This window comes from Polyodon spathula, chromosome 11, assembly GCF_017654505.1.
Source record: "Polyodon spathula isolate WHYD16114869_AA chromosome 11, ASM1765450v1, whole genome shotgun sequence".
In the NCBI taxonomy this organism is placed as follows: domain Eukaryota; kingdom Metazoa; phylum Chordata; class Actinopteri; order Acipenseriformes; family Polyodontidae; genus Polyodon; species Polyodon spathula.
In genome coordinates, this window is record NC_054544.1 from 7,099,539 (window position 1) to 7,114,450 (window position 14,912).

Genomic DNA, 14,912 nt, shown 5'->3' on the forward strand with positions numbered 1-14,912 from the left:
CAGCCACCTGTGTATGAGGGCAATAGCTTGTCCTCTCAGGTGAGTTGAATCTGACCACTCAAGAGAGCAGATTCTGTGCACACTTAATTTTATTGAATCACCGTAAGATAGCTGTTTACTTGATGTAGTGCCATGCCAAGGGTGCTCTGGGCCTGGTTGGATGACCCCCCTCTGGGGCAGATCACAGGGGATTTTACAGATGAGACTTAATGTCAAATACGCTGCCTTTAAAAGGATACCCTTAAAAATGCTGTATATAATGTATCTGCATTATATATATATATATATATATATATATATATATATATATATATATATATATATTATACACACACAATTTTAACTAATTATTTGCCTTCAGCAATGTTATTGTATATCAGCTTCATTTCACAGATTCCCGGTCCCTTGATTATGCATATCATGGCATCGACAGCTTTGGGCAATATACATTATGGAAAACCTGACTATCTTATTATATAGATAGGAGGCTGTGCGGTCTGCTGGTTAACAAGAAAGGCCTTGTAACCAGGAGGTCCCTGGTTCAAATCCCAGCTCACTCACTGTGAGATTCAAACAAGTCACTTAACCACTTCTTGGTTAACATAGGATGTGGTTAATATTCTCACATTATTCAGTTGATAAAATCCACATTTCCTAACTGTAAAAACATTTTGTTTTGAATCTCTATATTCATTAATACTGTGATCTGATATTACTTAAATAATCTGTTATTTGTATGCTTTCTGCTATTATTATCTGTTCAATTATTGTTTAGGCACTTGTAGAATTTACAGAAAGTATAGTGTAACTGGAACATAATTAAATAATGTTAGTGTTCATTTAATTGTAATACTGGGCTACTGTTCTGGATGCTGTTTGAAATAAACATTGCAATAACATTTTTACAACCTTACCACATGTTGCTGGGTTGTTTTATTAATGCATCAATGTTTGTGTTTCATACATATACTGTATATTGTATATATAGTATATAATATGTCACTTTTTATAACAGTACTGTCGTCTAAACAGTTCTATCTTGTTTGATTTTACAATACATGGTAAAGTTGTATGCATTGTCCAGCAGGCTAATAAAATGTATTTGTTCATACCAAAGCGATTTAATTTGCTCAGTATTTACCTGAAATATTGCTAGGGGGCGCGTAACTTGCAGTTTTGTCTTCAGTGCCTCTCAGTAATGCAAGTCTCCCTGTTGCCATATTTGGAATAGTAGGCTGGTCTTGTGTGTACTTGGAATGCGAAAGAAAGGGATTGGTTTACAGCGTCGTATATAAACCGGCACATGTGGCACAGAAGGGAACGACACAGTAAAAACTGATGTATGTGAAAGGAAGACTGCTTCAGATAGAATTAGGAACAATTGCCTTGGTTCATCGTCTGGGAGGTTTCGAACTGTTTTAATAGCACAATAGGTTTTTTTTTTTTTTTTCCATTGCTGGTTTCAAGGACGAGTTAGAAGATAAAACCAATGAAGGAAAGAAGACAAAGCCAGAAACTATTTAACATGTCCGGAATGGATCCTAACCAGAGTGTAAAGTGTAAAATAGTAGTGGTGGGAGATAGCCAGTGTGGAAAAACTGCTTTACTTCATGTGTTTGCTAAGGACTGCTTTCCTGAGGTACGTTATGGATTTTGGCAGCGCCTAATTTGGAATAATAATAAATAATAATAATAATACGCAAACTTTTTCACTTGCGAAGAAACCCAATTCTTTGCCCTACACTGGATTAAGAAAAAAAAAATATTGGATTTATTTCATATGTGATCATATAGCATACAGTAACCTGGCATTTTATTATTTTGAACTTTTGCTTTGCTTATTTCGTTGTTTTTTCTTTTTTGGTTTAATTGACAATTTATTTTACCTAATAGTAATACATTCTTAGTTTAAGCTGTATCTGACTGTTACATTGCTTTTCTTTATTGTATGACTGTCGTTATTTATTTCAAAGGACGATACTCAAATGTGCTTTCCTTTTCATTTAGAACTACGTTCCTACAGTGTTTGAGAATTACACAGCCAGTTTTGAAATCGACACTCAGAGAATTGAACTGAGTCTCTGGGACACTTCAGGTAAGACGACAACAAACTCGCCTAAACATCAGAGTAATGACATTCCAGTCTTGTTAGTTGTAGCTTAGCTTAACAATGTCATACCACCTCTTGCATGTTGTGACGTCTGTGCACATCCATTATTCATTGTATATTCCCAAGGTCTCTCTTAGTCTGTAGCCTACATTACGTGAGCAAATGCAAATGTATAAGAGCGATTGTAAAGTCGATCAAATCATTTTTGTTATATATGCCAGCCCAGTCTTCCAGCAAAATGGTACTGAAATGAGCTGCAATGTAAAAATGTATACAATAAGTGTAGGTGGGGTCATTTGCAATTATTTGACCATTGCCCGTGTATTTACATTTAAATACCAGTGCAGTACTTTATATAGCGCCACCCATTCATGCAATACATATTTTTTTTGTAATGTGATAAATCTAACTCTTATATTTTGGATGCAGTAGTAAGAATTGCATTACTACTGTTATACTGCATTCAGAGTTACTGTGTCCAAAGTACTGCACTTTATGGCAGTAATAGGATATAAGATTTCAGAAATTCATAATTTAATTTGTTTAAAAAGGGCGTTTCTGCATGCTGGTGTTTATGTTTTTCTACTTGGTATTTCATTGGTATTCCATTCATAAAAGTTGCTGCATTTAAGACATGTGATTTGCCATTAATCCCCCTCCCCTGGTAGACCAATTTGAATATGGCTTTGATTCTTTGCCAAACTGCACAGCACAATAAAAGCAGGGGAGGGTGAGCAAACTTCAGTGCAATATTTCTGTAACAGTTTTCCACTTCCGGGATCTGCCCAGATCCGTAACTAGCTGCGGTTGTGTTGCTAGCATGTATGGAATGAATGTGATTGAGTGCACAGTCAGGAAGGAGCCTAAATTGCTCTTCTCCCTCCCTCCCACCCCACCTCAAGACTCTGTCAACAGATACAGAGGAGGACCCCGCTGATCATTGCAATCCAAATGCCCTGTTTTATGTCTTTATCGGTAGCATTAGAATAAAAAAAGCACAGAACAGTTACAAGCTGAAACACTCCATTCCGTGGGATGCATACAAAGTCTTGCAGGCAAGCTGGATCGAATTACATTTTGTACCTTGAAGCTCTGTAGTCCCCTGATCCATGAAGTCTTTTTGGAGCTACACTGTATGACAATGCATATGCGTATTATCCTGTCACTGCCTAGGATCAGTAGTTAAGATGTTTGATTTGTGTGCTGTATTCCCATCATAAACCCTGGCCTACTCGTACGAAAACTATATCAATGATACAGGAATATATATATATATATATATATATATATATATATATATATATATATATATATATATATATATATATATTCCAGACCTTACCAAGGTCTGGCAATAATTAACAGCTATTGCCAAATTCTTCCCGACCTCTGTAATTGGCTGAATTCCTTGCAGCCATCTAACCTGCTTGCAAGCAGACATGTACAGCTGGGGTCCATGGCGGTCAGGAGGGCAGGCCAGCAGACGTCTGCCAGTTAATTGCCGCTCTTACCCGAACGCATCAAGCCATTAAAGGCGCTTCATTCTTCAAAACAACAGGCATTTCCTGCGCAAAACCAAACCTGCCTTTTGAAGAGAGTTTAAAGTATAGGATTTGTTACAGGGGGAGTTGTATGACTTTTTTTTTTTTTTTTCTACTGTGCTATTCTTTATCTAGACTTGAACTGCTATCTAAAAGCCAAATAAAATAATTGCTGAATCTAAATATATTTAGCTTTACACTGGTGTAACTTAAAACCATTCAGAGATACAAAGTAACTTTAAGAACAAATAAAACATAAAACAATTGTAGAAAATGAGGACTTACAATTTCGGATTAATAAAACCCCCAAATTAACCTGAATGGAAGGAAAGGGCAGGTAATTTGGTTGATCCTTGATGTGTAACTTGGCTTCCATTATGGCCTGGCCCAGCTGCTGGTTTTCGGATAATCTATTCCCATTACATATTGGGTCAGCTGGACCAGCAATAAATCTGTCAACCAATCAATTACACTATCCTTAAACATCAAGGTAGCAGTGCATGATATTTGTATAGGGTAATCCCTCACCTTAAGGCTGGTTTATTTTTCTTATGTAGTTAAGGTTTTTAATGTCAATAACATTTGTAAAATGGGGCATAGTTGTCATTTAAAGTGTTGGGTGGGAATATCAAACCCACTTTGGTTTTCCTTCTCACTGCCCTTTTGTGTGCCTGCCCTTTCCTGGTTAATAGGGATGGGGGTAACGTTTATGATGTAAAACCAAGCTCTAAAAGATTAAAAAGGGAAGAAGAGGTCTCTGTGCAAATTCCTCTGACAACCTATAAAGCCAGAAATCTGATAATCCACTCATTTTTATTTTCAATGGATAAGCTTTGAACAGCTGTACAGCGAGCTGAGAATGTATTTGAGGACTGGCTTTCCTCCATTGTGAATTTCTTTTCTTTCTTTTTTTGTTTGCAGAAACACGCATGTTTTATTCTTTGTGAAAATTCAGTTGAACAGCTCAGCGGGTGTATCCATTCTTCCATGTCAGTTTACATATATCTTTGACCTGCGTTTGCATATTGCTGGGAACAAAAGAACACCAAACATGCTAGTCAAAAGAAGTTGGGGAAATTGTAGTACAGCACCTTGAGATAGACAGATGCAAAACAATTTACATTTGTGTGGACATGTCAGCACATATCCCTTTTGAGGAAGCTCTTAATAGCCCTATAACGCCAGACACAGCACTAGCGCTGAATGGAAAAAGGACTATCTGTTAAATTCATCTGTATTAATCTTCATCTGTAATAGAAAGAAGTGACACTTTTTTTTGTATAGCGATAGCTCCATTTAAGTAATTTTAACTTTGGCACATACAAATATTGAATATTACATTGATTTTGTGTGTGTAAATGACTGAAATATTTAGTGAGGAAACGGGCTGGGTATATATGTCGGCCTGAGGTAGAGCAGCTGTTAGATTGACTCTTTGAGGGGAGTCTATCAAACATCCAGTCCAATCAACATCTACTTCTGCTTATCACTGGGCAGGCAAGACTGAGACAAAGGGCAGAATGACATTCTGCAGCTCCACTGAGGAGCCTGCTGACCCTTTAGAGAAGGCTCTTTCACATGCCTTTGTTCTCCGGTTCTCTCCTCTTGGGATTATGGATTGACTGCATTGTCATTAGAGCAGGGTCTGGTTTGAGGTTCAGTTACTTGCTTTAGTCTCCATAAACACTTCAGTTCCTTTAAAAACAGAACAAAAAAAAATATGCACCGGTTCTGCTAAATCTTAGAAATTCCATGAACAACTTATTTTAAGACATGCATATGTAATCTTTCAATTCTTTAAAAGTCATATATATATTAGTACATGGTATTGAATTGGTTTTCTTTTCAATGGTTGGTTATTGTTACAGATATCTCATTACAAAACTATCTGCTGAGTAAATGGAAGCTGCATGGCTGAGATTCCATAGACTACTCGTAAGGGTTGTAACTTTTACAGTACAGTGGAACTATTGTTACTGCATTACAGTGCCTGATGAGACAGGCAAATCCTATCATTGATTTGATCATTTTATATGCTGTTGAGATTTGTCATTTGTTGACTTTAAATATTCTAGTTTTTACTGGTTCTTTTTAACAGTAAGGGTTGTAGGATCACATAGTAATGTAGTCTGTTTTGATTGTCAAAGACCAATGTAAAATGTATACACTGTCTAATTTTTTTATGTAAAAAATTTATTTATTTATTTATTTTAAAGTGGTGGACTACTCAGTAAATGTGTTCCATCTAAAGTCCTTTTAGAAAATATTGAAGACTTAAAAATATAGACCGTCTGGAGCATTAGCATGTAATTAAATTCATAAATGCCTTTGGGGACCTCAAACAAATTAGCTTTACTTTCAAAAGGACACATGCCAGGTGTCGGCAGAATTACATAATCAATTCAATTGGGGTCTGCTGGAAAGGTGCCTTGTTCGGGGAATTAACACTCTTTTAAGCAACTTGAAATCTTCACTTATCCTCATTTTGGTTTATTCCAAAAACAAAATACATTGTCAGATAAGGCTATTTTATCATCTCCTTTTAAATGCAAGCTGTTTGCACTGGAAAAGTGGTTCAATTCCCAGCTGGAGACTTTAGTTCAATCTGGCTTCAGTTAAAAGTGGTGTGTGTGTGTGTGTGTCTATTTTATATATACTATATATATATACAGTAATGATATATATATATTAGATATATATATTATATATCAGTACAATATAAATATAAATCTGTGGTACTTCTGGAGACCATGTTTACATATAAGAACCACAAAACACAATAACCATCTGCCGTTTATTGTTCAAAAGAGACCCTTTAATTGAATGAAACATAAAACTGAACAACCTCATACTGACAAGTGTCTAGCAGCCATAGCAAAAGGGCATGTTTTTTCTTTTAAGCAGCTGATGCTAGCGCACAATACTGAGCCATATGGCACTGCGTATGAGTAAACATGAGTTGCATAACATTTTAAAATCCTTTAGACCATGGTATGATTACCTTATATCTATATATATATTAATATATATATATATATATATATATATATATATATATATTATATATATATATATATATATATTATTACGATATATGATTTAAATGTGTTTAGAAGCACCCAGTAGAGTAGTAGATCCAATGCTACTTGGTGTTTACCACGGACATCCTGTCTGATATTTCGCTTTGTTTAAACTGGCTTTTACTGAGCTTGTGAAATATGAATTGGGTGTGGTGCCTTTCCGCTCTTCCTTGGTGCAGTTTTTGTGATTAGTACCTGAAGTTGCATTTTTTTGGAACAGTTAATAGGTTTTAAACTGTAAGAAAATAAATGGTTATAAAACACCAGATATCTTTGCAGGCATCTTCAAGTCCATTTTAATAGCCCTGTTTAAAAAAAAAAAAAAAAAAAAAAAACCCAAATCCATAAATCAAACAGACAGGGGTTCATTTCCCAAACACGACTGCGGTGAAACTTCATGGCATGCTGTCAGTTTGACAGATTGGAGTGTGGAAGTGTGTCAAACTGCAGACACCTTTGTCAGGCCCTGTTTTTATTTTCAAAGGCGGAGAGGAATAAAAATTTAAATACTAAATTTTACTGAAATAAAAGCAAAGCAGTCTGGGGGACTCGACAACCAACAGGCGGGCAATACATGTCATTTTGTTTCAGGTCTCCTCAGCCCAGCGTTTGTTTCCCGCATCAGTAGTTCCACCTCATGCATGTGGGTGACAGCTGTCCACTTTAGATACCACAGATCACTAATTGCTTAAGTAATGGTAAGGGCAATGCAGGGCTGCCAGAACCGATGGGGTGTTTGTAAAATAGGATTTTGGCCTATCAGGGTTTTCTTAAAACTAGAAAAGAAATCTGTAACGGCTGGTAAACAGGCTTCTGGACTCAATAATTCGCCTTTTTGATGAATCTGTCCCTGGACACTGGAGAACCTGTGTCAAGGGGATTGGATAATCATGAAATAATTCAGTTATTCCTAAATTTCAGTTTAGTTGTATTTATTGATTTGTCTTTTCCATGTTTGAAAAAATGCATAGAAAAAACGAAACCACAAACCTTGGAAAGACGCTTTCTTTTAAACATCCTTTCTAAACCTGAGTGATTGTCTTTTGCTGACAAATGACTCATTGAACACGACCAAAGCTACCTGCTTAGCACAGGTTCCAACTAAAAATGAGCCAATCATAATGACTCGGTGAATCTGCTCTTTACAAGCATATAGGAGGCTGAGTGGTCCAGTGGTTAAAGAAACAGCCTTGTAACTAGGAAATCCCCAGTTCCAATCCCAGCTCACCCACTGACTCATTGCGTGACCATGAACAAGTCACTCATGCTCCGTCTTTTGGGTGAGGCATTGTTGTAAGTGGCTGTTCTCGTATCTTGAAAGCGTTTTGTGATGGTGGTCCACTATAAAAGGCGCTATACAAAAATCAAGATTATTATTATTATCATCCATGGTTACTGAAATAAACTGTCTACATGCTGCTGCCTTACAAAATATATTTTTATTTATATTACGTTATTTAATTAATACTCAGTAACCAAACTGTTTTTAAGAGGTATGAAAAAGATGGGAAACTCTTCTGTTTCTGCACTGCCGTGAATTCATGTTTCAAGCATATGGAAGGGCAGCTCTTTATTTCAACTGCCAAACTCCCAAAGGCCATCTTCTACTTTGAAAACAAAATTCCATAGATTCTTAGCGCTGTTTCTATATGTACAAACACTCTGTTTCCACAGAGCACAACATCATTCCACCTTGATGTAATGGTATACATACTCCAGACATGAATTTCAGTCAGAAGGGAGTTTGTCCGAAAAAGGCTACAGATCTTGGAATTATTTCAGTCTGTGTAGCACACAGAAATATCTGACTAGTCCAGAAGACTTTTTTAAATGTAACATGTCTGGCTCTATAGAAATCTGCTTTTTTATTTTTCATAAATCTGCTTATTGATTCACAGGTTTACTTGATTAAAATACAGCAATGGCACTTTACGACAAGGTGAACTTCAACATAAAACTGATATGCACTCAGACTTGAAAATATAATCAGTACGTTATACTTCCCACTCCATAGTGTCAGGGTTAGCAAGCTGTCAGGCGGTATTATAAAATAGCTGTGAACCTACAAGCAGTTGCTCACTTGGTGCACTAACAACACAAGTGTTCTCTGTTTGGTCAATTATGCCATTTTTATTAAAGACTTTTATTAAAGTACCCCTGTATGATTGCTGTATGTATTTATGGTAGCCCCAAGGGGGTATTTCCAGCTAGAGAGTATTGTATTATAATTGAGATATTTTATCAACCCATACAAGAGAAATATGAACCACTTCAGTAAAAGAAAGGAAGTGCTTTAAACATTTTGGTTACCGGTTCCAGCTGCATTATCAAATCATTAGTAAGCTCCCTTTGTCCTGCAGCAATGACGGTGAGCTGAAGATATACAGATTTGTAGTATCCTTTTATGTGAGATCGTCATACATGTGCTATTTATGTTGGAAATGGCTGGAACTACATTACAGATCTTGGTGTGAAGGGCATTCCTGCCATGGGAGCAGTTTTTTAGGGTTTTAATATTATACAAGAAGTGTTCTTTTTGGACTCATATGGCTTAATAGTGGTCCCATTGAACAGAAATGTATGTTTTTTATTAATTTTTTTTTTTCACAATAATCACTCAATTAGACTTGTTTAATCAAGTTTTGCTTTGCTTTTGGGGGAAAAAATGTTGGATACAGTTAAAGCAAGAAAATGAATATTCTGAAAAGTTAAACTATCTCGTCTCTTTTTCATTTGCAGGGTCCCCTTACTATGACAACGTGCGGCCTCTCTCCTACCCGGACTCTGATGCTGTTCTCATTTGTTTTGATATAAGCAGGCCTGAAACCCTTGACAGCGTCTTGAAGAAGGTGAGTACTGGGAATAATATAAAGCATGCTCACTAGTCAAATGTGACTGTCACAATATGGAAGCCTTTTCCAGTGTGTCCTAGTGTTTAACCCATATGTTATCAGGTCTTCAGGTTGGGTTTCTCCTAGCTTTTAAAAAGTTGGAAGGTCATTTCCTAAATGTTTCCTTCAGTATATTCATGCCCCCCCCCCACACACACACATACACACACACACAATCAGAATTACGTAGCGATTAATTTGGAAGAAATGCTAAAATGTTTGTCAGCTGGCACTTCAAAGGATAATACTTGCCTTTTGAAAAGTGATGTCAGCTGACATGCCACTGTTTTGTAACCTATGACTTCAGTGTCTGAGACGGGGAGCGGCAGTTGGCCTATGAAAACAATTGCCAGACTTCGCACAGTACAAATGCTATGCTGTGGAGCATAGAAGTCTGAATTGAGGTTAATTAGTCATGCACAGTGTACATATTAAACTGTGTAGATTACAAATGTTTTTTTTTTTTATTGATAAGAACTTAGGTAGTGACTACACTTCTGCTAACACTATGTTCTGGTCACTGTACTGTGTGAAGGTACATACAGTTTATGATTAGAGCTATTACAATGATCTCGAGCAGATATATTGTGAATAAAGGAGGGAGTTTGGCTAATTCTCTGAAACTCAGCCAATACCAAAATTATACAAACAATATTTCATGAAAAGAATGATTGTTGCCACAAAAACAAGTTTTGACAACCGGATATGTAAAAATATAAATGCTTGTTGTGCATGCTTGCAAAACTTTTTTTTATTTTTATTTTAGTGGAAAGGTGAGATCCAAGAGTTTTGTCCTAATACTAAAATGTTACTAGTGGGATGCAAGTCCGATCTCCGCACCGATCTCAGCACGTTAGTAGAGCTGTCCAATCACAGACAAACACCAGTGTCATATGATCAGGTAAGTGTTTTCACCTTTCTGTTCACATAGCACCAGTATTTTACATGATGACTAATAAAAACAAGTTGTTTCTGCCATAGATCCTGATGGAACTAATCTGACAGGACCAAGCCAATACACACAGACATGTACAAATGTAGATCATTTAGTGCCACAATGTTCCGGTTTAATAAAAAAAAAACAACGGTTTAATATATATATATATATATAACAACTCATTTTATATGATCCGGTGTATATATATATATATAATATAATATATATTATATATATATATATATATGTCCCCCTTACTGTGACTGCTTCGAGCAATGCTCCCTTGAGAAAGATATGTACAACATATCGAAACATTGAGCAGCTGGCTCTTTGAGCTATATATTCTTTCTAGCAAAAGACAGGGCTTACATGTTGGTCAGTTGAAACTGGTTAATTTGAACACATGGCTATAGTGCATTGGTACAGCATTATTCTTCTAGATTGCTTTTTTTGTTTTCTTTATCCGTGTTAAGAGTTTAAACTTCATACTGAAAATGAAGAACAACAAAGGTACACAGTGTAAACTCCTTCATGGGTGTGTTTTTAAAAATTACATTTTTGAACTATTTGCTAGGTATGTTAGCAGTAGTGCTTAACAATGTTAAACTTCTCTGCATGTTCAATTAATTACTAATTGGACATTTTTCAAATCCCTAATGCTGTTTAACTGTAAATGTTAAATATATCAAATGCATATTTGGAATTATATAGACTGGTTTGCTGTGTTTGTATTCAGTAAAATACAATACAAAACAAATGTTTAGCAAGTATCAGGATCTTTCCCACAACTGATCACGGACAGGTTGACAGAAAAACTGCATGTCTAAAGCAGCCTGTGCAATTAATCTTAATCACACAGACCATGTGTACGGCTTTGACAATTGAAGTGGAACTAATTCTTGTTTGCTTCATTCTCATACATTTTTTTTAAATTTTATAATCTTTTAAGAGCTTTTTGGAAATTAATTTAACAGTGAGGAATTCAGGTTCACATTTAATCCATGCAATTAAAAAACATGAAGGCAATGTTACATTTGATCTGAATTAACAGTTAAGCAGTAATTTATTTTGACATCAACAATTACAACTTACCTAAAGGGAAAGGTGAGAAACAAATTGGTTAATTAACATAATATCTGGTGTTTCCATAGAATTGTTCACACACTGCGTTATACACTTATTGATTCTAACTGAAAGAAAGCAGTCTGAAACAACTCCTTTTATTATAATGTTTAATGGGTTTTTTTTTTTTATGTGAATAACACTTTCCGAGTGAGGCAAGTTGTCAAAATATTAAGACTTCTGAAGCAAAGTCAGGCTATTCCCGATGCCACTAAACTTGGAATACATTTGCTGGTGTTCTCCAGCTGACAGCATGTAGTCTAATGCAACTAAAAATATTGGTATTTCAAATTTACCTTTTGAGATTCCCTTGCAAAGCAGTAGCAGTAATTTGGACGGCTTTTAAAATCGTGTCTCTTTGCTTGATAAGAACATTTTTGCCTTTTTTAAAATGTTTTGTGCTGTTTTTTTCCAGGGTTCCAACATGGCCAAGCAGATTGGAGCACCATACATAGAGTGTTCATCTTTGCAGTCGGAGAACAGCGTAAGGGACATTTTTCACGTGGCCACCCTGGCATGTGTAAACAAAACAAACAAAAATGTCAAACGCAACAAGTCAACAAGGGCAACCAAGAGAATTTCACACATGCCGAGCAGGCCAGATCTGTCCGCAGTCACCTCAGAATTGAGGAAGGACAAAGCAAAGAGCTGCACAGTAATGTGAGGAATCTGAACTGGAGGGACGGAATTCCAATACTTTTATGGACAAGAAAGGCGGCTGGTGAAGATTCAATGAGGTGCACTGCCCCACAGGTGTGAAACAAGGGGTTTGTCAGCACTTAATGTTCTTTACCCTTGGTTGTGGTTTTTTATATGCTTTACAACTGAGCAAAGAGCTGGTATTAAGGGTGTAATTGAAGCAAAAAAAAGTGTCTTCACAGTTTCTGAAAAAAAGTCAAATACAAAAAAAACCCACCTTAAAAGGCCTCAAACTAAATAAAATTATATGAACTCTAAAAAGTGGACATTTTATAATTCACTCCAAATGTATCTGCCTTTTACTTGAGCAGTCACATCTGACCCAATTTCCTCCATTAACAGGAAATGACCTCATTCTGTTGTAGCTTCTGGAAGTGACATCTTGACCATTTGGGAGTTTAGCAGGAAAATGTCAGTACTGCCAGTTTCTTCAGGAAGAGGTGTGGATTGATGTTCTCTAAGCAGCATAGTTTCCTGAAGGAAATGTGAAAAGCACAACCTTTTGAGGTTGCTTCATCTCTCTCCTGGTCGGATGATTCCTCACCGATCTAAAAACGTACTGTAGTCTGCTGTGGACTTCAACAAAATGGATTTTATGTGCAGGTTCCGCATCCCAATGGTGCAGGACACAGGGCAACAGATGCCAAATGTCAGATGATCACTGTGGTTTAATCCAGTTTAAGACTGCATTTTGTTGTGTGGGTGTGTGTGGGGGCTTTTGTTTTCCCTTCATTTTGTAACCAACTTCTCATAGAGAAATAGGTGGCTTAAGTTTTCGTTCTGTATGAAAATTAATTGTGCACCATCACAAAATGTCTGAAAGTACATCCAATTTACTAGACAAAATACAATAAGCTTTTGAGGAAAAAAATAAAATCTGTTTTCATATCGTACTGTGCTGTATTGTAACATAACCAAGAACAGATTTTTTTGTTTGTTTTTTTTGTCAGTACCCAAAGAGTTTTCAGAGTTCTCAGAGTTTTTCAGAAGTCTACAGGGTAGTACTGTGGGTGTATCCAATCCCATTGCTCAAGTCAATCAGCATTGCTGTCATTTGCCGATATACAAACAGGGGATCATTGCTAGTACAGTAGTACAAGACAGCAAGAAGTTGCCCAAGTATAGTCAATACATTTTCTAAATGTTTTTAAGGTATGGCACTAACTATTTAACTAAATTCTTTATAAACTTCGCAAGGACTGAAGAATCCTTTGCACCTGACATTTTATTTCTTATGGTTTCCTCAGCTATGCAACAGTATCATATCTGTATGGCTCAGTTTGACAAAACAAATTAATCTTTTCAGTCTTTAATGCCATTGGTTGAAGGGCACTGCTGCCTATGGTACATTTATAAGAGCCAGTTGAAAAGAAAACAGGTTGATTTTAATAATATATCACTACGTAACACTTCATTTTATAAAGGTTTTTTTGGGGGAATATCCGAATAGGAAGCATAGACCGGGTACTGAACACAGATAAAGCTCCAATATTCAACATGTAACAGTTCTCATAGTTGCACTTTGTTTTGTTTTGCAAGAAGATAATAACAATATCGTTCCAGTATTTATAATACCCCACTTGACTGGGGATGTTTAATTCTAAACTATGCTTTCAGATTGGTGCTTCAGTATCCTTAAGGGCAGTATTATAAACTAGCTGGCAAGCTCTTTCTGTATTTAAATGTAAAGAAGAAAAAACAAAATTACCATTGAGCATCATCACCTTTTTTTTTATTGTTGATGTTTCTGTAGTATTTATTGAAGTATAATATTTTCCCTTGAAATAAATACAAAAATAAATTGTATACATTTTTGCAATTTATTCTTTCAGTGTGAGGTTTCTTTTGTGAAATGTGGTAAAGCTATAGAAATGGTATAGCACAGTACGTCTGTAGTACATGGGCTAAAGTATGGTAAACTGCAGGGCTAATGTACAAACTGGCATTCACTAAAGCTGACACATGAGCATACAGTGGGATTTGCATACAACCCCCACTTCTTTTCCAAGGAAAAGATGTGTGGTAACCCAGAATTATAATTAAAAACAAGTTTAATTCTGAAATGTACTTTAATCCACAAAAATATTAACACCATTAGGAAATATAGAGAGACTCAAATAAAAAACAAGTTTAAAAAAATTACATTTGAAAGATGTGTCTTTTGAGAGAACATGGAGAAGAATATGTAGAGTATAAAAAAAATACAGACCTGGTCAGCAACAGCATTCTTTATATATATATTTAAGAATGCTGTTGCAGCATGTGTGAAAGTACAAAGAATACGGGGCTATTCTTGATTATAACATTCTTAACAGTCTTGGGAGCCATAATCTGTTTTGGAATGTAAGAGGTCATTCTGAGGAAATAATATTTCATGTGGCATTAAAGGATCTCTGTTTCGCTGCTTTTATGGGCTGTGTTTAGGTAAGAATTTCTAAACATCTGCACTGTGTCGAACTCAAATAACAAAGCGGGTGGGGGGGGGGGGCAACCCAGGACCTTCTCCAAGGCACTTGATAAATAAGTGCAAGA

General features: G+C 36.1%; 1 protein-coding gene across 1 annotated transcript; it reads left to right on the forward strand.

Annotated features, from left to right (window-relative positions):
- The first annotated feature begins 1,334 nt into the window (after window positions 1-1,334).
- On the forward strand, window positions 1,335-14,186 carry LOC121323266 (rho-related GTP-binding protein RhoE). The gene is made up of 5 exons (XM_041264234.1): window positions 1,335-1,639; window positions 2,008-2,095; window positions 9,471-9,580; window positions 10,389-10,523; window positions 12,097-14,186. The coding sequence occupies exons 1-5, from the start codon at window positions 1,490-1,492 to the stop codon at window positions 12,343-12,345; spliced, it is 732 nt and encodes a 243-aa protein (XP_041120168.1). The 5' UTR covers window positions 1,335-1,489; the 3' UTR covers window positions 12,346-14,186.
- The last annotated feature ends 726 nt before the right edge of the window (window positions 14,187-14,912 follow it).

Excerpts from the sequence above, each read along its gene's own strand:
- LOC121323266 (XM_041264234.1), top strand. The coding sequence starts at position 1,490 with ATGAAGGAAAGAAGACAAAGCCAGAAACTATTTAACATGTCCGGAATG. Across the intron at positions 2,096-9,470 it reads GAGTCTCTGGGACACTTCAG|GGTCCCCTTACTATGACAAC; the intron begins GTAAGACGACAA and ends TTTCATTTGCAG. Across the intron at positions 10,524-12,096 it reads CACCAGTGTCATATGATCAG|GGTTCCAACATGGCCAAGCA; the intron begins GTAAGTGTTTTC and ends GTTTTTTTCCAG.